The following is a 25,979-nucleotide window of genomic DNA, read 5'->3' as shown; positions in this document are numbered from 1 at the left end:
AATACCAATCTTCCCCCATTTCTTCTTAGAGATAGCCGTGTGTTTGTGTCGACCGAGATCACACCTGATGATACTCACGAGGAATTGCTACATAATCGGATGTTCATCCATCATTGATGGATAGAGTTTTGGACATGCTTCTGGATACCTCAGCCTCTGAGAAGTTAGTAGTGATTGCTGTGCCAGCGTGATTAAATCGAGTCCTCCAGTGGCGACGAACCACCCGGGGGAGAGAAGCGACAAAGACAATTAATTACCCGCAATTTAGTGTCCAGCTAGGGAAGAATAGCTTTTTGCTCTTGGTGGGTGAGATTATTGGGGAGGAAAGGGTAAGCAAGTCCTGACTAGCACCACGGACTATTCAGTAGTTGGATCACCGGGTGGCTTGGCTGGAGACCAACTAACCAACTAAGCGGGGAAACAGGCAAATACCGTCCCCCCTCCTTCCGGCCTCAGCTTGAACTCGAGAAAAGAAACTAGAGCAAAACGGAGTATGCAATAACAATAATACAATATAGCACGAATGCACCAGAACTCCGGGCTGACCGTCGCGACCGGCTCGGTTGATTGGTAGGCGATATTAAACCCCGGGGGTTCATTAGCTCAAGCCTAAGTCGGGCCATTGGCCGGTGCTCGAGCGCAGTTTACGGAGAATTAGCCCAAAGTAGAGAAAGAGTGGCGATGGGATGCAGACCTGATGACCCAAACAGGAAGAGAGCCAGCCTTAGCTCGACCTTCTGGCATCGCGCCGGCATTTGGTCCCACCCCAAAGCTGCCCTGATCGTCCGGGGGAAATTGGGGGGTTGCATTAGCCCTTCACACTTCAGCATGCTCCGGCTGTCCTCCTGCGCCCTCCTGCTCCTCCTCCTTCTCCTCTTCCTTCTCGTGCGCCTCCTCCAATCACTCGCAGCGGCATGATGCGATGGCTCACCTCTTGCCTCGGTTCACGTACATCTTCAATCAGGATTTGCAGGTGCAAATCATCAATCATGAACAATGCCTGATCTAACCTACCCACTGTATGGCTGAGAAAAAAAGTATGTGTGCGACTGTGTGTAGCTCCACACGATCTCAAGCTGGCCATGGTCCTTGCGCGGGGCCGGACCTAATGGATCTTGTTCTCATTATCTGGATCGTCCTCCCGCATACTGGGTCCTGGCATGGCGTCCCTCTGGTGGCTCGCCCCTCAACCTACGCCGTTACACTTCCTATCTACTAGGGCCAGTAGCGGCATGTTTCGTCCGCGCCGTCTCAAGCCTGGTTGTACACTAGTTTGACCCGCGGTGTGCAGACCTGATCGACTATCGAGGTTGCTGAAATTGGACATGTGATGGTCTCAGCTTTTATTAGTTTTTCTCTCTTTCTTCCCGGGGACATCTAGAAGATATATCTAGCTACCTAGCGTTCGGACAGGGGGGTGTTTAAACCCGGTTGTTTCCTTTTTCCTTCGTCCTGGCTGATTGTGGGTTCTTCTCCTCTCCTCTCCGCCCTTGCCTCCCTTGATTCGGTCTCCTGGGTTCCGTGGTCATTCTTCAACCCTATCAATCGTCGGTCTTGCATATCACTTGCCCGTCACTTGACCTCGACCAGACTGGTGGGTATGTATCTTAGCTGCTGTCGCACCATGGTGGCCGAATATATAGCACTCCCCCTGGTACCCGCCAGTCCGTTGCTGACCTCATTGCAGCTTGTCTACTTCAATCAAGTCTCTTAAGTCCTCGGATCTGTCTCTGCGTGGAGACAATCCTTGTGCTAGCCATCCCACATTCCTAGGTCCGGTCCTCACGGAAGGAGAAGCCCCCCGCCATTGTCACACCGACATCATCGGTACATTGTGTCTGAGGAGAGGTTCAGTACGACCTGGAATAGCGGCGCATTATAACCAAGATGGCCGGTGACAGCAAGCCTGAAGTGATCGAAAGTGCTAACGTGGCCGCGGCCACGGCCAAGCCCAGCTTTGGCGCTCGCGTGGCTAGGCACTTCAAGCGATGGTGGTGGGTGTACATCATCGCCTTGATCGTGATTGTTCTTGTAGTGGTGCTTCCTGTGTAAGTTTGCTCTCGCGGCAATAGATGCCTTCCCCCAATCCATATCCATATCCTGGTCTCCGGCTTACATGACATGTTTCGGAAAACAGAGTCTATGTCGCATACCCCAAGGAGGCTCAACACATCGTCAATGACTCCAACCTGACTGTCACATCGATGATCATCAGTGACCCCTCACCTTCATCCTTCGACCTCCACCAACTACAGGTTGTTGGATCCAACAGCTCTTTCCACCCGACCTTCTACTCCTTCTCGGCAGCCATCAGCCTGCTGGGATCCGCCGTCTTCACTCACGTTCAGGTTCCCCAGTTCAACGGCCACAATGGCGTTGTCATCGATGTCAACCAGCGTGCGAACCTGACCAACGAAACGGCATTCGCCGAGTTCTGCAAGGCCGCCATCATGAACGAGCAGTTCCCTCTCAACGTCTACGGCAAGCCCCAGCTAAAAGAGGGAAGTCTACCCAAGACCACTGTGACCTACAACAAGACCGCCATGGTGACAGGTGAGCTCACCTATTCCCCATATATTACAATTGACTCTCACAGCCCACTGACTCATACATTCCGGTCTAGGCCTCAACAAGCTCGCCGGCTTTGACCTCGTGGACATGTCAATTGGAACAAACAACACAGACGGCACCAACGCCAAGGGAACCGTCTACATCCCCAACCCCTCCGACATCAGCATCGCCGTGGTATGCAATTCTCCCATTTTCCCTCCAATTCGCCATACCAGTATCCCAACTAACCCCACAACCTACAGGGCAACCTAACCCTCAACCTGGAGGTCAACAACACCGGCATCGGCCAGGCCTTCATCTACGACCTCACCATCAACCCAGGAAACAACACCGTCCCCATGACCGCCAACGTCAGCACCCTCACCGTCGCCAGCATGCTAGGCAACTACCCGGACTACATGATCCCCATCGACATCACCGGCAACTCAAGCATCTACAACAACCAGCCGCTCCTCTACATCGAAGAAGCGCTGGCATCGCTCAAACTGCAGGTTCACTTGAACGTGACGCAGGCATTGGGCGGTTAATCCAGCCAGTTAGTCTTGCCTCTAAATAAAAAGTCTGTATTTTTGCTTTTACGGACTGATGGATCCTGTATCCTCTCTTGTTGGGGATAGAAAATGAGACACGTGTGTTATGTGGAGGGCCGATGGTTTGTTCTCTGTTTATATATGGCCTATTTACTGCTTACGATGATGTTGTGATTCCCATGTTGCCTTGGATGGATGGATGAATGGATGGAGAGATGAGAGCTGGACTTGTGTCATCGTTGGTTAGGAACTGAGCTAGGTAGGTAATTGTCACTTAGTATAGTATAGTATATTTAGTATATGTAATAATCTATGATATAATCTTCTACTCTAATTTCGTAACTTCTCTTTCATGATGGATGGAAATGTGAAACAAAGGATGCGATGGGTAGCCAGGTAAAACAAATAATAGTCGCGGAAGCACAGACACTGCTTAGTTACTGCATATGGTGAAACCACCCTCCCTATGAAAAGGGAGGGGCTTATCAATGAATGTAACGATTGTCTCATCTTCCCCAGCTAGGATGCTTAAGCGAGATGATTTGTCTTGTTCCAGACACAAGCCATAAGAATATCGTTCTTCTTTTTATTGTTCTCTTTTTCACTTGCTTTCTTTCTTCCGATCAATCAATCAATCAGGATAACAATGGCTAAACAAACAGAATCAGTCACGTGTGCCTCCTTTTGGATGCCTCCCCTGGTATAAATTTTTGGCCTTTGTTTTTCTTTGTCTTGACACTCTCTTACTTTCCCTTGAACAAAAGAACTCCCGACCTTAACTATACTGACAATGAGAGAGAAAGGAAAACTACATGTCATGCAATGTGTTATACCCTGTTTCAATCAGACTTCGCGGTCCCCGCGCGTCGCCTCCAATATGCCAATAGAATAGCCCACCCAGCTTCATTTTCGTGACGAATTTCGCCTTCTGCTGGACTGTTTGGGGCGTGTCGTATGTGACAAACCCGCCATCACCGCCTACGCAGTATGCTGCTCCCAGACTGCTGTCGTGATGCTCCTTGGCTCCCGGTCGCGGCAGCTGGCTATAGTCGAAGACGCCGTCTTCACCGCCACAGCCTACATACCGCTGACCAACTCCACTGCTACCCAGGAACGAGCGGCCATACGCGGGGATCCCGAGAAGTAACTTCTTGGGATCGACGCCCTGGTTGAGTATGTATGAGATGGAGTTTTGGCAAGAAATCGCTGCGGGATGCTTGCTGAAGAGCTGGGCTTGATGACCCGACTGGTTCTCCCAGGGGCCCGAGAAATCATACGCCATGATATTGATCAGGTCGAGATAGAGTTGCGCCTTGGAAAGATCGATGTTGCGGAGAGCCCATGGACCGGCCGGCAGACAAGAGGCCAGAACATAACGCGGGGCCGGGAGGACTTCGCGCAGTCGCGCCAGCAGACGGATATAGTCCGATCCTTCTTGTGGGTCGGAGGGGTATTCCCAGTCCACTGTTGGGCCAGCACACGGTTGGTTAGCCTTAGGGCATGCACACAATTTTACCTTATTTTCTGCAAAGTAGATACTGACATGACGCATCCATGATGATAAGGGGGGAGGGGGAGGGGCTGGGATCCATCGCACGTACCGTCAATACCATCCAGACCAAACTGGTCCACCAGCGCCCTCGCGCTCCGAGCAAACGTCTCGGTGCGAGATTGACTGCGGGCCACTTGGGCGAAGTTCTCGCTGCCCTTGCCGCCTCCTCCGACTGAAAGAATGAGCTTCATTTTAGAATACTGCGGCTTCAGTTGCGCGAAGGCCCGCAGGCAGCCGTTAGTGCCGTCGACGGGCATTTGTGCATCGGCCCATTCGTCACTGAGCTGTTATTGGAAAGCATGTCCTGTTAGCGAGATCACCCCCTCACAATAGGGGGAGAGGACTGGTTACATAAACGGTACCATCTTCTTTAACCCTGTGAACGAAGAAAGCAGGCTGGTTAACAACTGTCTCTGTGTATGGACTGGGACCATCAGCATGGTGCCGACTTGAGGTTACTAGTACCATGCAAACGCGTAGAAGATATGGGAAATGAAGCCCAATCGAAGGGCCGACGGAGGCTGTTTCCGGTATATCCTCCAATTGGGATAATAGGCAGCGTTTAAGAAGAAGGGCACCTCGTAGGAACTATTACTGGAGCGTTCGGCTGCTTTGCGCCGCCAGTGCGGAAAGAGGGAGGAGCCGGAGAACATGGCCGGCAGTGGTGGAGGGGGAGGGGAACAAGGTTGCAGTAGAACTAGAGGAAGGGAAAGATTGACTCTCCGAGGACCAGGATGTGAGGTCAAAATACAGAAAAATAAGCTTAAGATCGTGATGCGAGGATTAAAGATGGAACAAGCCCCAGAATGGCCAGCGTCACGTGTGGAAGGGCTTGTTGGTTTTGGTGATGCGAATTGGGGACTTTTTGATTTGCTCCCCCCACGCGAGTATGGAGAAGGTAAGGGATCGTACGATTAGTGTGGCAGTGGGTGTTTTCTTTTTTTTATTTTTCTGCTGAGGTTTCGAGCAATTTAAACCCTTTGATCTGCAGCAGGAGCAGCAGGAGCAACGGGAGAGAGACACTGCAACGGAACTGATGATGGATGGACTGGCAGGAAGGAAAGAAGGCAACCAGGATGAACCAGCAACATCGGCGACAGCAACAGCAATGACAATGACAACAACAACAACGAAAGCTGCTTCTTTCGTTCCTCCGGCCAAACCACGTACAACCACTTGAGTCGTCCCGACGCAGTGGCTACATCAGTATCATCCCACTCTTACCATGATCCAGGTACTTGGCTTTTTCTACAACTACCCTTCCCTGTACCCTACCACGTACTACTCACGTACGTATTCTCGTTTCTAGGGTTGCAATGCGGCCGATTTGCAGGCAACATCCTATGCAGCTTTGTCATGCAGGCTGCTAAGGTTAGGGGCCTTTTTCGGTCGGTTCCCCCTCCTCCATCAGCAGTGACCTGGGCTAGTCAATCAGATCAACGTCCGACGATGGGAGCATCTGATGATGACCAGCCACAGCCCCAGACACGGTCCAAACGTTGTCACCCCGCCTTTTGCTGTCCCAGGTTCCCAGGTCGGAGGAGCAGATCAAGCGATCGTGTTGATCATTGGCCGCCCCGGAACGTTCGCCCTCTTCATCTGGTGTACCAGCCAGAGGACGCGGCTGGCTAAGGTTTGTTTTTAAGGCCCGGGTCTTACCCTCTCGATACTCTCCGGTGAGATCCTGGTGCTTTGAGACCTCGCAAAAGTCCAATGACAGTGGCGTCTGTCACTAAGCCTTCTTTCTCCAAAACCCGAATAGCTCGCGATGAGATTATAGACTCGTCGCACGGGACTATTGATTCTGACTGAGGAGAGGTCAATTCAGCGATCGACTGCTGATGCAATATATCCAGAGCAAATGCCGGGATGTATCAGCATTGCAGCGATTGGCCACAATGGGGGAGATGCTCAGTAATCCTTATGAAGTATTCGCTCGGTTGTTCCGGATCGGACTGGGGGATCGACTGGGTTGAAAAATGCAGTTTTTGCCCACTATTTTCTTATGGTTGCAGTTAGAGTTCCCACCGTCGTTGCTTTTTTTTCTTATTTTTTTAACCCTTTTGCATCCATCTGAGGGAAATGTTGGTTGTGGGGGAGACGCAGCCGCGGACGACTAACCTGTAGGACTAGTGACGCCCCATCCCCGCATGAAGGACCGCGACTCAATTACCTTGATGCTGAGTGGGAGACCTTTTCACCCATACTGAATGTGCATCTGATCCCCGAGCGAATAGGCACCGAGAACGGGGAGGGGTGAGACAATCCTCGGGTTCTTAGCGTCAAGTACACTTTTTCTCCGGCGCGTTACTCGCCAGCGACAGGAGCCGCTCCGGAGCGCCAATAACCGCGCCGGTATTGTTGCTGAAGCTATTCACTACAAGAAAAGAAGATGATGGATAAGAAAGGGAGGAGGAAGCATGGGAGCATTGAGGTTGTGCTGCTCACCGGAACTGGGTTACTCCCCGGGCTATTCCCCAGTTTCAAGTTACACTGTACAACATGCATCCTTCTTACAGTCGAGCAGGGAGTCGGGCGTCAGACCCATCGAGCAACGGACCATGTGATCTCGTAAGTCGTAGGAATGCTCGTATGCAGGGGCAGCCAGGCTTGCCTGCGCCTGGGAAACGTACCCATTGGCCTGCTGCAACTGGGCCCGGCGCTCCCCCAGGCTGCCGTCAACCATCTACGAAAGACGGGGTACGTCTCGCTGCAGCATGGATGGCTGACTGTGCCCAAACAAGGGCGGGGAATAAGCATCGACGAGGGATCCCTTTTGGACAACCCGGATTTCACTGTAGAAGTAACTAGTAGATGCTAACTCGAATTACGCTCTTCAGCTCTTCAGCTCTTCATGCGTTCTACCAATATTTACATGGTTCGATGGCCTTCCACAATGGGATTGCTGAATAAGCATGCTATATTTGCCACCGCCTTCCTCTTCCAACATACTGCCCTTTCAAGGCTCCGAGTCGCTCGTCTGGACTCATCCGATGCCGACTAATCATTTATCATTCTCCAAGTCTGCTCTCTTCCATATGCTTAAGTGTCTGAGGGTGCCAAACACTTTGCAAGGCAATAGGGCATTAATTGGGTCTATATTTTAGCCCACCTCAGTCATCTGATTGACTGCAAACCAAGCAAGGACCTCCGCTCAAACGTGTCGACGAGCAAAAAGCTCCTGCTCTACCTCTCGATCCTTCCTAGTACCCTCTTGTCGTTCAACACAAAACCAATCAACATGACGGCAGACGTGAGCCATGCAGCATCACGCGTGCTCACCTCCAACAGTCCCCGCGACCCGAGCTTTGATGACTTCTCCTTCGTCCCCTTCCTCCGCCAGAGCTACGGCTTCGGCCTCGCCAGTGATGTACCCGTCTGCAAAGCCTACAGCGAAGGCCACTGCCCTCTGGGACCAGCCTGTCCCGATCGCCACCCGACCCCATCGCGTGTCACCACGTCGACCACCACCGCGTCGGGACTAGCACCGTCAACCACACATGGGTCGCTGGTCTGCAAGCATTTCCTCAAGGGACTCTGCAAAAAGGGTCTCAAGTGCGAGTACCTTCATGAATACAACCTCCGCCGCATGCCGGAATGCCAGTCCTTCTCGCGGTCCGGCTACTGTCCCAATGGCGACGACTGCCTGTATCAGCACGTGCGGGAGCAGGCGCGTCTGCCCCCCTGTGAACACTACGACCGGGGATTCTGCGAGCTGGGACCCCTGTGTGCCAAGCGGCATGTTCGTCGGCGCTTGTGTCAATACTACTTGGCTGGGTTTTGTCCGGACGGCAAGGCCTGCGTGGATGCTCATCCCCGGTGGTCGGAGAACCTCCCCCGTCCGCAAATCCGGGTCGAGAAGACCGAAGAGGAGCTGGAGCGGGAACGGGCCTTGATCCGGGAGGAGCAGGAGAAGGAGAAGGAGCGTGAGAGGGAGTGGAGGAGTGAGCGTGGTCGCGGTGGAGGCTTCATGCGGGGTCGGTACCGGGGACGTGGACGCGGATAGAAGAAGAAGAAGATGATGATGATGATGGTGGTGGTAGGGGAAAGGGGTTGGTTGTATTCGTTTTGCAGATTTGAGTTTACAAAATCGTCGAGATACCCAGCTGAGAGGCATGTTAACACTTATTTTACATGGTTGTTAGATCTATCAAGGTTGCTTTTGAATTGTCTTTGTCGTGTATCTGAGGATACATAGTAGGGAGACAGGAATTTGAGTGAAGGAATATGCGATAAGAATGATGATGAAGCAGAGCTGGTGCTTTAGCTTGATTAGGAATATGGTGTCTATTAGAGACACCGGGACAATCTAATATGGGGCTGGGTACGGTAGTCGATGGACGGTCTAGCCAGACCGTGCACGGATTTCCGCTACTCAATTGCCAACTAGGTTACTGTGTAGTGTGTACACTGTATATAGGGCCAAGTGAGCGTCAGCAGCAACCCCTAACAAACAAAGAGAGAGCAGCTATTCCACAGTAGGAATGTGAGAAACTCTCTATTAGTCGACAGTGATTAGGTGCTATCCAGATGACATCATGACTATCAGCTCACAGAACAAGCAGATACCCCTAGTTAGTAACTAGAAGATGAGCAAGCAGATTGTCAGAATTCCCTAATCTTTATCCGGGGCCCTTCAATTCCCAAAAAGAGGAGGGATCAAACCCGTGCCGCCAAAGGTGTCACCATTGCTTGTTCCCACGGGGAGGAGAGGAGAGGAGGGGCTTATGAGATGGTGAATAAGAGATCATTCAGCGCCAGTCGAGTCCATCCGAGCTCCATTTGTCAATGATCCGTAAGGCTCCACAATCAAGATTGATTGGATGGCATCACGCCGAGTGGCTCCGGGATTCCACTTTTAGGTACCTTGGGACCAATCATCGTGTCAGGGAGAAAGGGTCCGTACGGGAACAGGCGAACGGTAGTAATCGATTACGGATGCTTGCCAAACGCTGAGTGAGAAGCTGCTGCTTTGAGTTGCGGAGCTCCTCAACCACAGTACCTTTCCCCCCCCCTTCCTCTCGAGGCTATAAAGTCTGGCCACCATGGCCGGACCCATTCGCTTGTCTTTTTCTTCTTTTCATCAGAAGCAACCTCTTCCTCCTTCGTGCCCTTCTTCTCTCTCTCTTTTTTCCCCCTCTAGGTTCACCCCACCACCCCACCATCACCATGGCTCCCAAGATCGCTATCGTCTTCGTAAGTGATATCCCACCGTTTTGTGACCTCAACATATTGGAAATCCGCAGGACTAATGGGCCAATTAATTACAGTACTCCATGTACGGCCACATCCTCAAGCTGGCCGAGGCTGAGAAGAAGGGTATTGAGGCTGCTGGCGGTTCCGCCGACATCTTCCAGTATGTCAATAGCTGCAACTGAAGTTCATCGCAATTGTCCCGGTGACTAACCTATACCGTCTAGAATCGCCGAGACCCTCTCCGACGATGTTCTGGCTAAGATGCACGCTCCCCCCAAGTCCAGCTACCCCATTGCTGAGGCCAACACCCTCCTTGAGTACGACGCCGTTCTCTTCGGTATCCCCACTCGCTACGGTAACTTCCCCGCTCAGTGGAAGGCCTTCTGGGACCGCACTGGTGGTATCTGGGCCTCCGGTGGCTACTGGGGCAAGTACGCTGGTCTCTTCGTTTCCACCGGTACCCAGGGTGGTGGTCAGGAGTCCACCTGCCTTGCTGCCATGAGCACCCTCGCCCACCACGGTTTCGTCTACGTTCCTCTCGGCTACAAGACCGTCTTCGCCCAGCTGTCCAACCTCAACGAGGTTCACGGTGGTAGCGCCTGGGGTGCTGGTACCTTTGCTGTAAGTTTTTCTCTTCCAAAAACCGACACCGGACCGTTTCTATTGGCGACAACATACTGATGACTTTTCTTTTCTACAGGGTGCCGACGGCTCCCGCCAGCCCAGCGCTCTCGAGATCGAGGTTGCTGAGGCCCAGGGCAAGGCCTTCTACGAGCACGTTGCTGCCCACAACTTCGCTTGACTACATGGTAGCGAGCAGGCCAAGTCGGAGTCGCAGCCTGCGGCGGCCGCAGCAGCGTCGCAAAAACAGACGACTCAGACTCCGAAATCCCAGCCTGCGCCAGCCAAGAACGGTCAGGGCACTCAGGGAGCGAGTGATGCAGACAAGAGTAACGAGGGACCATGTGGTTTGCCTAAGAAGTGCACCATTATGTAAATCGATTTGCACTTGATACCCTGCAGTTTCATTCGTGCCTTGCTTTGCTTTGACCGGGTTGGATTGGATACTGGCGTTTAATTCGGAGGACTGGGTCTGTTGTTGTTGTGATGCTATTTCCATAATATAAATAGAACAGAATCATAATAAATGAATATACACTTATAAATATATATAAATATACATCTCTTGACTTGAAAGTATGTGTAATCAAGAAACAAGCTATGGATGCGTTGACAAGGGAAGTATCTGGATTACCAAAGATACACCATTTGTCAGCGGAGATGAGACCGCGGGGTGGTACCAGGCGGTAACGGCGTGCAATGACGATAGAGCTCCGCTGCCGCCTTAATCGGCTCTCCAAGCTCCCTCAACTCTCTCTCTCTCTCTCTCTTTCAACTTCTCTCTCCTCTCTCCCCCTCCCGCCCTCGGCCATGATCTGATGAGTTTGATGAGTTTGATGAGTGTTACTTAAGCCGCACAAACATTGATTCAACTCTATTATTCAGTCCAACCCTTTCTTGCTAGGGTGTCACACTATGGCGTCACGCACGATCGTACTGAGGTTCGAAAGCCGCAACGGCCAGTTCCGGTTGACGGTCAACCCGCAAGAACTGTTCCCGTCTCTGCAGCCACAGGTGTGTTTCCTGTACCTTATGGCGTAGTACTCAAAGCTCGAATGAGTGCTTATATGCCCTCTTCTAGATCCTAGAACGCCTCCCTCCGAACGTCGATCCCTCATCTATCACTCTCTCCAACCGGCCCATCGGCACCGGTGGTGAAGAAAGACTTCTTAACAGCTTAGATGGCGTGGGTTTGGACAAAGTTGGTTTGAAGTGAGTTGAGACCCGCATGTTTGACAGATTCTGCGCCGCTCTAGGTTACCTGTCACAGCTACTAACACTGTCCAATTCTTTCCTGTCAGGCACGGCGATAAGCTCTTCATCGGGTATCAAGAAAACCAAGGACAACAGAATGGCACAGCCAACGGCCACATAACCCCCAGCGCGGGTGAAGCTTCGCGACGTCTAAATGGAGCTCCCGTGCCCCAAAGCGAAACGGTAACCTTCCGCCCTCCGCAGCCGACCTCGCCTACAGCCACGATCAAGAACCCTTGGGACGTGGTGCAACAATCGCCGCTAGATGATATGCTGGACAAGAAGGATGGAAAGATCAAGCGAGGCCTGGATACGAAGTTCTGCCGACACGGCCCCAAGGGAATGTGCGATTACTGCATGCCGCTCGAGCCCTACGACCCCAAGTATTTGGCGGAGAAGAAGATCAAACACCTCTCGTTCCATTCGTACCTGCGGAAAATCAACGCCTCGACCAACAAAGCGGAACTCAACAGCTCGTTCATGCCCCCGCTCAGTGAGCCGTATTACCGCGTACGGCGAGACTGTCCCTCTGGACACCCGCAGTGGCCGGAGGGCATTTGCACCAAGTGCCAGCCGAGTGCGATCAGTCTGCAGCCTCAAGAGTTCCGGATGGTGGACCACGTGGAGTTCTCCTCGCCGGATCTCATTAACTCGCTGCTCGACTTTTGGCGGAAGTCGGGCGCTCAACGGTTAGGGTTTCTCTACGGTACCTATGAGGAGTATAAGGAGGTTCCGCTGGGTGTGAAAGCCGTGGTCCAGGCCATCTATGAGCCACCGCAAGTGGATGAGGTGGATGGAGTTACGCTCCATGAATGGCCCAACGAAAAGGAGGTGGACGAGGTTGCACATCTATGTGGTTTGGAGAGGGTTGGCGTAATCTTTACGGACCTACTGGACGCAGGTCGTGGAGACGGTTCGGTGATTTGCAAACGACACATCGACTCCTACTATTTGTCCTCCTTGGAGATTGCTTTTGCGGCGCGGTTGCAAGCGCAACACCCGAAGGCCACGAAATGGAGCCGAACAGGCCGCTTCGGCTCGAATTTTGTCACCTGTGTGCTGAGTGGCGACGAGGAGGGCGCCATTGCAATCAGTGCTTACCAGGCGTCAGTAGCGGCCGTCGAGATGGTCCGCGCGGACATTGTTGAACCATCGGCAGAACCCTCTGTCATGCTGGTGCAATCCGAGGACGACGACACCGAGAACAAGTCGCGGTATATCCCCGAGGTCTTCTATCGCAAGATCAACGAGTACGGCATCAGCGCTCAGCAAAACGCGAAACCCAGCTTCCCCGTCGAGTACCTTCTGGTTACCTTGACACACGGTTTTCCAACGGACGCCTCCCCCCTATTCACCGACAGCAGCTTCCCCATCGAGAACCGCGAAGTCATCGGCGAAAGCCAGGAGCTCATCCACGTGGCGAAGAAGCTAGTAACCCACGGCGACCCGGACAAAGCAATCCGGGCCGTCTCGGACTTCCACATGCTGTGCTTCCTGCACTCCCTGTCGACATTCAACAAGGTAAACCCTCATCGCCTACATGACTTCCTTCCATTCAGGAGCAAACCGTCCTAACCAAACCCACCCACCTTCTCACAGGACGAAGAAGCCCTACTATGCCGCGTCGCGACGCAACGTGCCCCCGCAGATGGCCTGCAGCTGATCAACACCTCTGGATGGGCTACCCTGGTGACCATTCTTCAGGAAAGTGGTGAGCGCCCCCCTAAGCGCCCCTGGCTGCCCACACCCGAGCCTTACCCGCCACGTTCAGTGCCCTACAACCCCGGAAAACGTTCCCTCCCCTCTTCTACCACTTCCTCCTCTCATCTCAGGCCCGAGTCTCCTAAATCTGAAAGTGAACGTCTTGCTAAGAGGTTTAAGGGAGCTAGTCTAGAATGAAATTCTTTTGTTGACTAGTCCGATGACCGAATCCCAACCTATCCCAAATCTCCTTCCGTCTATCTCTATATCCTACCTCTTTCTGCCTGTCCATTACTATGTCACTCTGTGTCTCGGGCTCCATCTCAACCTCAACCTCAACCGCAACGTCTCAGTCAGCACCATTCTATATCGATCATCTCCTACTTCCAATACATATACAATCGTTTGTCCATGCCGCAGCTGCGTGTACCTAAAGCGGAGGACGAGCCGGAGAAAAGGGCATGGGAATTAACAAGGGAAGGAAGGAATGGAAATTGGGGAAAGGGGGAAGCCGGGGAAATCGGGAATATATTCACAAACTATAACATGGTGCATTCAAGCCACTTGAATATGAATTATACTCCCACTTATCAATACGTGGGATACTTACATTGACCTGCCTCTATTACTTTCATGATCATACTTATGTCAATGCTATATTCTTGGGGTAGTTGGGTTACATGGAATAAAGAACAATGATTGGGCTGAGTACGTATCATATGGTACATATAGTACAGTATGGAAAAATAACAACATAATGTATCGTCAATTTCGTAAGATCGTGCAGAGTTTCAAACACGAGGTTGTAAGAGATAAAGTGACTAGATATGTGAAGAGATATGAATATCACGAGCCGAGAAAAGGGGGAAAGCAAACACGAACACAATACGAAAAAAAAAAAAAAAGAAAGGAAGAAGAACAGAAGTGATATTTAAAAAAATACAATCCCTACTCATCCTTCTTGACCAATTCACCTAATCTCTTCTCAATAACTCTCCTCCCCTCCACATCGCGCCAAACCTCATGTGGCGCCCCCTTCACGATATCAAAGTTCTTGAGATTCTTCGTGATCTTCGTCAACTCCTCCTGTCTCTTCGCCCACTTTTCACTCTTCCGAACTTCAATACCCGAGCTAATCACCACGAGTGGCGTATCCGCCATCTGGACGTGTCTGGCCGTCTGGATCTCCGAGGAGGTCATCGACTCAGCAACAAGGTTCTCCTGTAATTTCGCCTTGACGATCTTCCCCGTTTGGTAGGAGCTGCGGCCGTAGACGCGGTCTTCGCGCGTGCGTCCCTTGAAGATGGCTCCGGCGATACGGTCCAGTCCTAGCGGGGTGAAGATGCCGCGGAGCCAGAGTGTGAAGCCGCGGCCCGGGGAGCCGATGTTACTGAGGTAGTCTTCGTGGAGGCTGTCGATCAGAACGATTCCAGAGATCTCGAGCAGGTGGCGACTGGCGAAGATGCGGCTGTAGATGCCACCAACGCTGGCCGAAACGAGGATCCAGGGGCCCTCTTCGCCGGCGAGAGCGAGTGCTTCGGATAGGGCATCTGCTGCCATGCCGGCAGAGAAGGGGGAGGGCGCGTTGTCGGACCAGCCGAAGCCGGGACGATCCCAGTAGCAGTAACGAGGGACGAGGCCGGACTGGTATGCATCGTGGATGAATGGCTGCAGGGTATGTTCGACGGGCCAGTCGCCGCCTTCGATGAGGACCGTCGGGGTGTCATTCTGAAGACTGTGGGTAGCGTTACCGACGCAGTGGAGGTGTACTTGGTAGCTGTCGCCGTTAACGTAGTATTTCTTGCCGGGGGCGGGGAGGGATGCATCGCGGGCGCGAAGGATCAAGGTGGCGGTAAACAGGATGACAATGATAGCGAAAATGACCAGGAAGACGGTCTGAATGAGAACAGCGACCCATTCGCGCAGGGGACGGCGGGTTTCCGGCCGCCCTGTCAGACGCTCCTCTTCCTCCCGCTTACCCCATGCCACGGAGTGGTTCTGGACGATAGTATAGAGAGAGATGAAAGCTGCCCAGACTACCGATGCGACTCCCACCCAGCCTTCTTCAAGCCGGATGCGAGGGACGGCTAGAGTAAGGATCATGTCGATGAGGAGGAAGATGGCGATGATGATACCGGATACGGACATGGGTTTCGACGGGATAGCGAAGAACAGGAGTCCAAGCAGGAGATACCCGGTTGTCAGAGTCGTGTAGGCGAAACTGAAGAATCCGGATCCGCGCGAGTGCATCATGGGTGGACTGACGAAGAGGGAGACGAGAAGGAAGGTCCACCAGATGAAGCTGATGGCGAGGAAGAGGGAGGAGAGGCCTCGTAGGGCTCGGATGCCCCAGAGGTTGTAGGGAGAGACCTGGCGAGCCTGGTGTTAGCCATAATCTACGTTGAAGGGAGGTGCTATGCGAAGCTCACAGCAGGGTCATCAGGGCTCAGATAGGCCGGGGGCTCGCGCGGGAGCAGTCGTGTGCGCTCATCTGGCTCATCGTGTCGTCGCTCATCCTCTCGATCGCGCTGCTCGCCGGTCCTGTCAGACTCCTCGCTTCGTCTAAATTTAAGGGACACCATTGTGCTTTTCTTCACCCTGGTGCTCTATAGAATATAGAACGATAGGTGCGGGGGCGAGATGGGTCGTGATAAGAAACGAAGGCGCGACATCGATCGGGATGCCGAAGGAGAGAGTCATGAGGCAGATGTTGACGTCACGGCATAGCAATGGCTGGATAGTGGAACCGGGAGGGCCCCAAAAGCACACAAGGGGATCCATGATGGTTGCGAGCATCACCGGCTGGCATTTGGCTGGCGGCAATGCTCAGCCGTGACGTCACGGCAGGCTTATGTCACCGTCATGGACACAATATCATCACCGCCATTTGCTGGTGCAGGATGGAGAGTAAATGGTAAGGACGAGGAGGTGAAACAATAGATGGGCAGGATTGGAATTGCAAGGTATAGGTGCATGGTGGGAGAAGACAATCCTCTTTGAATGTATCAATAGATTAAGAACAAAGAGAAAAGCAGGAAGTACACAATTAGCGCGTCGATCCATCAGGCACACGCCTGGTCAGCTGACCTGCCGCACCGTGGGGAAACCCATCCTGGGGCATACTTGTTGTATATCATCTAGAATATGATTTAGAGTAGAATTGTGGATAGACAATCAAATTCACTCTATACAGACCCCAGTTGATAAGATCGAAGACCCACTGGGAGAAAGATCCCTGGAAGAAAAAAAAATGTGATCTGCAAAATACCATCAAGTATCATCAGTCAATACAATACGGTATGTACGGTATCAGCCATCTTGGTATGCAGCAAATCCATTCCTCCGTCAGCTTATCTTTCTATAAGTCCTCTTATACTTTAGACATATTTTCTACTGTAACAAAAAAAGAACTCCATATCCAATCTACAGATCCTACATCTGGACCATAGTGGTGCCAATAGCACATACGCCTATCATTCCCCTCCAGATCTACTCACCCGCCACTAAACATCCCCTCCATCAACCGCATGATCCACTCGCCAGCTCCAGCTCCAACTCCCGATTCAAGCTCCTCTCCAATGTCAACATCCACACCTCCAAGCCTAGAGCTGATCCTATTCACAACCCCATTTACCTATCTACCCAGTAAACCTGTGCAGCCTTCATGAGCGAGCTGCAAAAATCTTTTGCCAAGTCCAGACTGGCCAAGCTGCCTCTCCAACCGCCAACCGGGCCGTCCATGCAACCCCTCGACGAGGAGGTCAGTCACGACGATGACTCTTCCTCAACCTCATCAACAGGGACAATAGTTCCCTCACCCAGCAGACAACTGTTCGCAAGGCCAGGACGCGGGTGCGTATAACCCTCACACTGCCGCCTCTCCCCCCACAGTTCAGTATCTAGCGATCACCAAACTAACACACTTATCAGATCCGTCCAACAAACAACCCTCCCCTGGACAGACTACTTCACCCAGGAGCTCTATCTCACACAAATAGACACACCCAACAACACTAAGATCACTCACCATGTCTACCTCACACCACCAGCAGACTCCTCCAGTCCTCTCTTCGTCATGCACCACGGCGCCGGCTCATCCGGTTTATCATTCGCCGCATGCGCCGGCGAGATCCGCAAAATCATCCCCAAAGCCGGCATCTTGTCCATAGATGCACGCGATCACGGCAGCACGGCAGTTACCCACGCCTCAGACGAGGACGGGGGCGAGGGCATCGAGCTAGATCTAAGCCTCGAGACGCTCAACCGGGACCTCGTCTTCGTGGTCCGCGAAACCCAGTCCCGAATGGGCTGGGAGAGTCTCCCCGATCTGGTCCTTGTCGGCCATAGTCTAGGTGGTGCGGTGATCACCGATGTAGCCAGACAGGGCGAGCTGGGAAGTAAAGTACTAGCATATGCAGTTTTGGATGTTGTAGAGGGTAAGCCGGCCTTCACCTCATCTCATCAAGCAAACTACAAGCAAAGGAGGATAAAAAAAAACACTAACGGCAAGGACCAGGATCCGCCATGGATGCCCTTCAAAGCATGGAAACCTATCTCATGACCCGCCCATCGCGCTTCCCATCCATCACTTCAGGGATAGAATGGCAGTAAGTGATCAACCAACCCCTTCCACACTCATTTACTTAATCAAACTGTAAAGCACCCGCTCGCGCACAATCCGCAACAAAACCTCCGCCCGCGTCTCCGTCCCCTCCCTCCTTTACGAAGATCCCAACTCACCCGACCCCACCAAACCCTGGATCTGGCGGACTAATCTCTCCGCCACAAAACCCTTCTGGGAGAACTGGTTCGTCGGTCTAAGTCGCAAGTTCCTCGATGCTCGTGGTGGGAAGTTACTCCTCCTAGCGGGGACAGATCGTCTCGATAAGGAGTTGATGATTGGGCAGATGCAGGGTGCGTACACTCCCCCATCCTATTCCTTTATCTATTTTGGTCACTTTTGAAACTGTATTGAGTGGATGATATGCTAATATCGATATCTGCAGGTAAATACCAACTACAAGTCCTGCCGGAAGCAGGCCATTTCATTCAGGAAGATCAACCGGCCAAGACGGCGCAGATTTTGGTAGACTTTTATAAGAGAAATGACCGCAGTGCCTTGGTTTTGCCGCCTAAGGTGGCGGATTTGCAGGCTTCGGCGGCGATGAAGAAGGGGGCTGGGATTGGTGCTGGTGCTGGTGCTGGTGCTAGTGCTGGGGGATTGTTTAAGAAGATATAACTATAGTATACTATACTAGATGTTGAATATAGGTCTAAGATCATTTTATGCTGTACAAAGTGGTGATGTACTAGGTGGGATGTCCTGTTTCAAAGTAGCTGTATTGAGTATATGAGATAAAAATAGTAACTAGTAGTAGGATCTTTCCATCCTGAATTAAATACAATGCCGCCACCAACACCAATGCCCACCGTCAATGCCCCCAAAGACGCCACATGCTACCGAGTATCCTGCCCATGAATGTGGGATAAGAAGACAGGAAATCGTACTGAACGAAGAACAGAAAGATGATATAGATCAATGCGGAAAAGAAGAAAAGGAATAAAGGGTATCTGGCGCTATTGCATACACGTCCCTCACTCAAGGAAGATAGGCGCCCCCGGCAATGATCAAATTCATAATCGTAAACTTCACCTTGTAGACCGGGCTCTTCTTCGTAGGAAAAGCGCTGATCTGGTCGGGCGTCACCACGACATCCTTGCCCTTCTTCTTGCCCATACCCGGGGCGACCGCACTTGAGGTTTGCGTAGTGCTGGGTGCTGGCTGGTTGCTGCCGTCGACCTTGGTGCCGGCGCCGCCCTCGCCGACGACACGGCCCTGGGAGGGATCCTGAGCCGGGCCCGTCACATCCCACACGCGGACAGTGCCATCAGCACCACCGGAGACTAGGACGGTTGACTCGACGCTCCAGCTCAGGGACCAAATTCCGCCCTTTCCGTGACCACGCATGCGCTTCAGTAGTCGGCCAGGAGCCAGGTCCCACAGTAGGATGGATCCTTGGTCATCTGCGGATGCGAGGAGCTTTCCATCGCGGCTGCATGCCAAAGCAGTAATGTTGCCAGTGTGTCCGGTGAACATCCGGACTGCATTTCCCGTGGTAACGGCCCACATGCGGACCGTGTGGTCGGAGCTACCGGTGAAGACGTACGCCGAGTTGGGGTGGAAGCAGATGCAGTCAACATCTTGGTCGTGACCGACAAAGATGCGCTGTTGGCGGATGTGATCCGTAACCCACAGGCGGGCAGTCTTGTCGTGTCCGCCAGAAACGAAGTAATGGCCGTAGGGGCCCCACTGAAGGTCCCAAACCGGCTGGTCATGGCCCTTGTAGACCACCATGCACTGCCAAAGGTCTAAGGACCAGAGACGGATGGTCTTATCTGCAGACGACGAAAGCAGCCAGCGAGCGTTCGTCGGGGCGACAGCATTGTCCGTCTTGGTAATCGATGGTGCAAATGCCACTGAATAGACCGGTCCGGAGTGACCGATTAGACGACGGGAGTTCGAAGGTGGAGTATCATCCACATTGTCGTAGGTCGATTGGATTTTCTTGCCATCCATGCTCCAGACCCGGATGTATGACTCTTGCATACCAGCTGCGACAAGCATAAGATCATCCGAAAAGTCCAAACAGTTGATTCTGTTGATTGTTAGTCAAAACCTAGTACCAATGAGACCATGTTACCTACCCATCATAAGTGTTGTGGAAGGTGAACATGCAGACGCTCACAGCGGGACCCACGCCACCAGTTCTGCCCTCAATCCTGAACCTGTCGCGGTTCTCCTTAACCTTCTGAATCTCTATAGCCACATCTCGAGCAGTTGACGGAGGATAGGGGATATCAGCACGAGTTGGAGCTTCTTCATCCTCTTCCTTCTTGATCATCTGGTCAAACTCTTGGATCAGAGTGTTCTGACCTGGGCCTGGAGGGTTCTTCGCATCCTCATCCGCCAGCTCGCCCCTAACATCTGTCTCGAGGGCTTGCTCCAGAGGGAGCTTTCCTAGCTTAAGCCTGGGTAGAGTTCCCGCCATGTTCGGGTTGTCTCCGGTGTATGCAGAGCCAGGGTGGTGCCCAGGAATGCCTTCATCTTCACTGGGGAATGTCTGACCGTCTGTTTGACCCAGCATCGCAGCAAAACTAAATCTATCGTCCGCGGTACGCTCTTTGGTGATGATAGTACAATAACTGCTTAGGATGGCAGTCATATCTGAGCCACCCTCTTTCTGCTTGCTTTCCAGGAACTGCATGAGGTTCGAAAAGGCGGGGTTGCTGAGAACCAAACGGTACTTGTTTGTACGATATAACTTGGCGGTTGAATTAGCTTGCACATGCTCTGGCAAGCTGATTGGCTCCAAAGCCCGCACATCTTCTGTGTGCTCAGGCAAGAAGAGGTTCTTGTTCAGATCAAAGAACTGCTTGGCATCCTGCGGCTTGAAAGAAGACACCATGTTGATGAAGGTGTACACGAATAGCGGCCAGAGGACACGTCTCAGTTCAGGCTTTAGAACGTAAGTATAAATCCGATACATGTGAGCAGGATTCTGCTTCTTACCTTATAAAGATCCAAGTTGTCTTCAACCCAAACCTTGAGCAAGTCTACGTACTGTTAGCACTGTTTCGTATCATCAAGACCGAAAAGGACTTACCAAATCCCATCCTGTACTTGGGTCGTGCATCTTCGCCAAGAGGGGGCATAGGAGGACGGCCATCGATTTCTTGATGTGCCGACTCAATACGTAGCATAGCCTCCGTACGACTATAGCCCTTCTTCGCAAGATAATCGATGACCTGGAAACTGTTAGTACAAGCGTTGACATATAATGTGACAGCATGATGCGCAATAGTAGCAATATACGACCGACATGATGGACGGCAAGGTTGGATGACAAAGAGAAAGCTTGGACAGCAAACGTAGGCATTCCCATACCCCCTCAGTGAGTGTAAAAGACAATCACAACTGACTCATTTCATAATCATTACCAAGCCATGTGCGTAAAGCATACACCGGGGTAACACATCACCCTATCACACCGCAGTCCAGGCACAGGCACATGACGCAATGAAACATAGTACACCCCAACAACAAACATAGATATTACAAGATAAATTGATGACTTACTATTTGATTGAGGTTCTGCTGCGACATCGGACCACCGGGAGGCGGCGGCGGAGGCGCAGGAGGACCCGGAGTGACAGGCCCGGCGTTGGTCATGGGCTGCTGAGGAGGCATAGACATGCCACCACCGGGCCCCATGCTTCCACTTCGGGGAGCAGGGCTGGGGGCCCCGCCTGGCGCAGACATCGCGCTTAAACGATCAGATACAAATCAATCTGTAGCCTCAGATGTAGAGAGAGGAGAGCGAGCGGATGAGACGGGATAAATGGCGAGTCGCAAGTGCCAGCAGGGTGACGGCAGGACGAGGCGCGCAAGTATTCACGGGAGGTTTTGAAGTTCTGATATCGCACTATCGCGCTTCGGGCCTAGCGCGTCGGGCCCCGGCTGAGGTAAGCAGAGTTCCCCGGTTGGTTGGGCACGTGACGGAGCTTGTTGGTTGCAGGTCCAGATCGACTAGTTACTCCATCGCCAATTCTACCTGTCACTTCTACTTGACTACTTCCTTCTGCTGGCAGCCTGGAACACAAAGAAATAAAACCAAGACCAAACAAAATGACAGATGTCAAAGACACCCGCAAGCCAGACCAAGTCTTTACATCAGCTGATCGAATCCGGCAATTGAATGAAATAGACAAGGTGAGTTTAAGAGAAAAGAAATAGAGGCCCGGGATTATTCCCCGCGCGACACCACCGGTATGCTACTTTGCTAGCGATAGATACTCAACATCCCCGCTACTACATTTCTCATTTTGTATAATCGACTTCATTCCACCCTCACTAATCGCCGCAAATCGCTATAGGATGTGGCCAAGCTAATTCATTCCGCGGGTCTCGCAATCCAAGCCCTGACCAACGCTCGGTCGGGCGAGTCACCTTCGGACAATTCTCTCGCATCCCACCAAGCCCGCTTCAAGGAGGCCACTTCGCAATACTTCGCCCTCCTTTCGTCCATTGATGTTCGACTCCGTCGTCAGGTGTATGCTCTGGAAGAGGCGTCTATTCTTGCGCCGGACACAGCGTCGAGAGCGGAGAATCTACCTGGTGCGAGCAGTGGTGGAGTAGCGGGCGCATCATCGAACCCGCTCGATGTTAGTTGGCTTAACAGTCGGAAGGATACGGTGGGTAAGGATAAGGAGGCAGAGCTGTGGGCTGCTGCGAGGGAGTTCGTGGAGCGGATTAGCAAACCGGCGTCTGTGAGCTCGGGAGCGAAGACAGAGGGCGAGCAGGAGAAGATGGAGGTTGATTAGACGCCATTGATGTTGGGATGATTTACGAAATTTTGATAGGGCTTGGTCCTTGAATTGGCGAATATGGTGATTGCTCTACTATCTGGGAGTTCTGTACCATATCTTGCCATGTGGTTGCAGGTGGAGCTAAGCGGACAGCCTGTCTATGATACCCAAATTTATTGAATGTATTGGCAATTGATTTTGCATTATGCAATGAAGAGTTGCCCGCGGGAATGGCTGGCCAGGCCATCACAGAAAATGGTACTTACAACGCACAATCACATAACGTCTGCAGTTCATCGTATACGAGTAATATTGGGATCCCCAGGAACCTTGAGCTCGAAGTACATACAACAAATGTAAATGAATAACAGCCTCTAAAACGACGCTATAATGGCTTCCTTAACTGACAAACAGACGACTAGCTGTGCATAGACCGGATCATCTCCAGGTGGGTAGCCCGATCTCTGTTCGATTCGGACAAGGAAGGGAGACCTGTTCCGCTTATTAGCATGAAATTGCCCGCCAGCTGATTAGACCTGCACTTACTCCGAAGTTCGCCCACAACATCCTTAGCCTTGCCGAAGTATACCTCCTCTGTAAGAACAGTTCGATTAGCAATCAGCCCGGTAACGTAACAACACTCGCTTCACGGCCGCAAAGGAAAGACATACGCAGCAAGTTCCTCATCTTCAACTCCATGTCCTCAACAAGCCGACCAACATTGGCGACGTCGCTCGCATCCGATTCGACGGGCAGATCCACCTCCACCTGACGGGTCATGTTACCGCTCAGGTCCATCTCACCCAAGGACTCGGATTCATTAGCCAAGTGCAAGATGACAGTGCTAGTCAGCTTGTAGTGGGACATGCGCGCTCTGTCGGTAGCCTCGAAGACGTGGATACTGTCCCATTCTCCAGAGCTCTTAGCACCTGGTGTAACTCCTATACAAAACAGGATGTTAGCTTGAATTGCCAGTCTAAAGTAACAAGACAGCACTCGCTCACCCTTCTTCAACAGTATAACACCGGCGAATCCATCGTCCAAGTCCCAAAAGTACACGCTGCCTACTCCACCCTCGTAGTACAGCTCACGGTAGACATCGAATGCCTCGTTGGCGGCAACCTCGAGCTTTCTCACTCTCTCACTGGGCACGGTTCCATCTTCCAGCGGGGGGTCGAACTCATTGCTCCAGGGCGACCGGTAGCTATCTCCGTCGCGGTTGTAGTCACAGAGGAGGTAGTCGCGGTCTGTCTTGGGGCACTTGCGGATCTCTAAGGGCTGATCGACAGAAGAGAGAAGGTCCTCGGTCAGATCGGGGACGATGGAGGTGATTGCCTGGAGGTTTTGCTTCGTATCGCGGGGGTTGAGGCGCCGGAGCAGGTCCCTGGAAGCAGGTATGATGGTCAGCGGGAGGCAGCAAGCGGGGTCGATGGCGTGGATCGGTCGCCTCCAGAGACTAGGCAGGCTTCATAGTATGGGAGCAAAGCCAAAACTGCAGCACTTACAGCGCACTGTCGAATTGAGCGTCAGCCATGATGATGATATGCTGAAATGTGTCTGATTGTGGTTGAGTCTGTCTACTGTTTAGGCACGGGTTCCGCCGTTCTCCAATGCGATCCGCCGCCCCCTAGGTTATTTCCCCATCGGGAATGTGGTGGGGCTACTGCCACACCAGGCCGCCCTCCCCGCCTGCCTATCAAGGTAAGTTAGACTCTATCGCTGGCAGATCATCACCGCCTTTTGAATCAGCTTACATTAGGAGGCTCATCTGACTATTCCTTACAGGCGTGGGGTATTCGAGGATTCGAGTGACTAACACAGGTATTGCTTGGTTGTTATCAAGAATGAAGTTTGTGGCAATCCACACTGCCTTACGTCGACATAAGGCTGGAGACGTCAGCCACAAAGTTGTGTCACGTCACACCATCCACTCCCATCAGGCCATCTAAGACTACGGAGTATGTCCATTGAGTCTTGAACGTTTTGACAATTGTATAACCGATTTATGTTACATGGCTGTAAGGAGATGAGCAGAGTTAAGATAAGCAGCAAGTTGATATGAGAGGTAGACCGGCAAACCCTCAGCTTGCACTCTCCGTAATGGGGTCCGGAATCCCCCCCTTGATGATCTGATGGGGGACATCTACATGAAGCACGCCCTCCGAGTCCACAAACTCAGGTCGAGTGAACAGCCGAATCATATCCGGCATACCATCGTCGACGCTGTTGAATAGCTGGAAAGAATCCGCAAATGGCACACGCCACTTCCACCAGATATACTGGTCATCAGCGTCCGCCTGACCGGGGATATGAAACTGCTCTTCAGCATCTTCCAATGCCTGAGCCCAGTTGGCTTTAATCTTGCGGTACTGCAGAACCACGGTCGAGTCATGCGGGGATCGCTCGTCAAGCTTAGCCAGCCATCCGGGAGATAGTCCGCCGGCCTTGCCTGCAGTCTTGAGTTCGTCGATCCGATTTTGTGTGTAGAGGCGAAGAGTAGAATCAGGGGCGTTTTTGAAGCCTGTTGTGAAGTCTCGCACAGGGGGTTTGGTGCCCCATTCATCGAACTGTTCCTGGTCGGGAGTGCGGACCAGACAGAAGATATTTGGATCTTCGCTGGCGTCAGCGAACTCTGTCATGAATTGGTTGATCGTCTGGTCGTGACAGTAGAAGTTAGTTGTACTTGATAGCCTCACAAAACGGAGCTTTCATACGCTTGCCGGCACGTCGGAGGTGCAGAATAGGAAAATGCTCGTCATGATTGCTAGGTGGCAGTGGTAAACTGAGATTGGTATTGAATGCGAATGCGAGTTGGTTCAAGCAAGGCTGAGGGTCTAAGAATGAGAGGAGGCTCTTATAGTCAGTATTAGGCTCGTACATACTGGCGTAGGTCCGCCCACCTGCCCTAACTAACCTCGTACTTTGTCAGATCTATGAACACGTCCCTCCTGCCAAGATTCAAGGAAATAGATCCCTTCTGGCAAATGTTCTTTTGATATCTATTGAAAATGGACCACATTTGAAAAGTAGTTGATTTCAATGTCGATTTTCCTTTGCCCATCCACTGTCTCTTCCACAGGCGCGAGAGTCATTGACGCTCAGAATAACAGATCGATGGGAGTTGGTTTGAGATTACGGGGTTTAAGGTGAAGAGTGGGAAGAATGCGAAGGTTGGGTATGTATCATTC

General features: G+C 52.1%; 11 protein-coding genes across 11 annotated transcripts; 6 read left to right on the top strand and 5 right to left on the bottom strand.

The window, feature by feature from the left end:
* Nucleotides 1-1,887: 1,887 nt before the first annotated feature.
* AKAW2_20648A (uncharacterized protein) lies at nt 1,888-3,098 on the top strand (the record flags this gene model as incomplete). The annotated part of the gene is made up of 4 exons (XM_041685384.1): nt 1,888-2,048; nt 2,138-2,553; nt 2,624-2,745; nt 2,814-3,098. 4 exons carry the CDS (start codon nt 1,888-1,890, stop codon nt 3,096-3,098), a joined length of 984 nt encoding a protein of 327 aa, XP_041539474.1.
* An 811-nt stretch (nt 3,099-3,909) lies between these two features.
* Nucleotides 3,910-5,306, bottom strand: AKAW2_20647S (glycoside hydrolase family 18 protein; the record flags this gene model as incomplete). The annotated part of the gene is made up of 4 exons (XM_041685383.1): nt 3,910-4,565; nt 4,703-4,937; nt 5,005-5,029; nt 5,119-5,306. The coding sequence occupies 4 exons, from the start codon at nt 5,304-5,306 to the stop codon at nt 3,910-3,912; spliced, it is 1,104 nt and encodes a 367-aa protein (XP_041539473.1).
* A 2,588-nt stretch (nt 5,307-7,894) lies between these two features.
* Nucleotides 7,895-8,659, top strand: yth1 (cleavage polyadenylation factor RNA-binding subunit YTH1; the record flags this gene model as incomplete). Its single annotated transcript, XM_041685382.1, has 1 exon — nt 7,895-8,659. One exon carries the CDS (start codon nt 7,895-7,897, stop codon nt 8,657-8,659), a length of 765 nt encoding a protein of 254 aa, XP_041539472.1.
* Nucleotides 8,660-9,822: 1,163 nt separating this feature from the next.
* pst2 (putative NADH-quinone oxidoreductase Pst2) lies at nt 9,823-10,651 on the top strand (the record flags this gene model as incomplete). The annotated part of the gene is made up of 4 exons (XM_041685381.1): nt 9,823-9,849; nt 9,924-10,009; nt 10,074-10,470; nt 10,550-10,651. The coding sequence occupies 4 exons, from the start codon at nt 9,823-9,825 to the stop codon at nt 10,649-10,651; spliced, it is 612 nt and encodes a 203-aa protein (XP_041539471.1).
* A 734-nt stretch (nt 10,652-11,385) lies between these two features.
* npl4 (nuclear protein localization protein 4) lies at nt 11,386-13,623 on the top strand (the record flags this gene model as incomplete). Its single annotated transcript, XM_041685380.1, has 4 exons — nt 11,386-11,484; nt 11,552-11,682; nt 11,772-13,245; nt 13,324-13,623. The coding sequence occupies 4 exons, from the start codon at nt 11,386-11,388 to the stop codon at nt 13,621-13,623; spliced, it is 2,004 nt and encodes a 667-aa protein (XP_041539470.1).
* Nucleotides 13,624-14,373: 750 nt separating this feature from the next.
* AKAW2_20643S (uncharacterized protein) lies at nt 14,374-16,007 on the bottom strand (the record flags this gene model as incomplete). Its single annotated transcript, XM_041685378.1, has 2 exons — nt 14,374-15,795; nt 15,855-16,007. 2 exons carry the CDS (start codon nt 16,005-16,007, stop codon nt 14,374-14,376), a joined length of 1,575 nt encoding a protein of 524 aa, XP_041539469.1.
* A 1,082-nt stretch (nt 16,008-17,089) lies between these two features.
* On the top strand, nt 17,090-18,664 carry ppe1 (putative ribosomal protein/carboxylic ester hydrolase (Ppe1); the record flags this gene model as incomplete). The annotated part of the gene is made up of 5 exons (XM_041685377.1): nt 17,090-17,277; nt 17,356-17,861; nt 17,942-18,032; nt 18,086-18,339; nt 18,432-18,664. The coding sequence occupies 5 exons, from the start codon at nt 17,090-17,092 to the stop codon at nt 18,662-18,664; spliced, it is 1,272 nt and encodes a 423-aa protein (XP_041539468.1).
* A 360-nt stretch (nt 18,665-19,024) lies between these two features.
* On the bottom strand, nt 19,025-21,745 carry TAF5 (putative transcription initiation factor TFIID subunit; the record flags this gene model as incomplete). Its single annotated transcript, XM_041685376.1, has 5 exons — nt 19,025-20,081; nt 20,131-20,942; nt 20,996-21,039; nt 21,090-21,231; nt 21,563-21,745. The coding sequence occupies 5 exons, from the start codon at nt 21,743-21,745 to the stop codon at nt 19,025-19,027; spliced, it is 2,238 nt and encodes a 745-aa protein (XP_041539467.1).
* A 366-nt stretch (nt 21,746-22,111) lies between these two features.
* On the top strand, nt 22,112-22,806 carry AKAW2_20640A (mediator of RNA polymerase II transcription subunit 11; the record flags this gene model as incomplete). The annotated part of the gene is made up of 2 exons (XM_041685375.1): nt 22,112-22,195; nt 22,360-22,806. 2 exons carry the CDS (start codon nt 22,112-22,114, stop codon nt 22,804-22,806), a joined length of 531 nt encoding a protein of 176 aa, XP_041539466.1.
* Nucleotides 22,807-23,209: 403 nt separating this feature from the next.
* On the bottom strand, nt 23,210-24,325 carry cap2 (F-actin-capping protein subunit beta; the record flags this gene model as incomplete). The annotated part of the gene is made up of 4 exons (XM_041685374.1): nt 23,210-23,283; nt 23,338-23,385; nt 23,463-24,175; nt 24,297-24,325. 4 exons carry the CDS (start codon nt 24,323-24,325, stop codon nt 23,210-23,212), a joined length of 864 nt encoding a protein of 287 aa, XP_041539465.1.
* Nucleotides 24,326-24,872: 547 nt separating this feature from the next.
* On the bottom strand, nt 24,873-25,430 carry AKAW2_20638S (uncharacterized protein; the record flags this gene model as incomplete). Its single annotated transcript, XM_041685373.1, has 1 exon — nt 24,873-25,430. The coding sequence occupies one exon, from the start codon at nt 25,428-25,430 to the stop codon at nt 24,873-24,875; it is 558 nt and encodes a 185-aa protein (XP_041539464.1).
* Between the last annotated feature and the right edge of the window lie 549 nt (nt 25,431-25,979).

This window comes from Aspergillus luchuensis, chromosome 2 (assembly GCF_016861625.1).
Source record: "Aspergillus luchuensis IFO 4308 DNA, chromosome 2, nearly complete sequence".
Lineage (NCBI taxonomy): Eukaryota > Fungi > Ascomycota > Eurotiomycetes > Eurotiales > Aspergillaceae > Aspergillus > Aspergillus luchuensis.
This window is presented reverse-complemented; position numbering and strand designations above follow the sequence as displayed.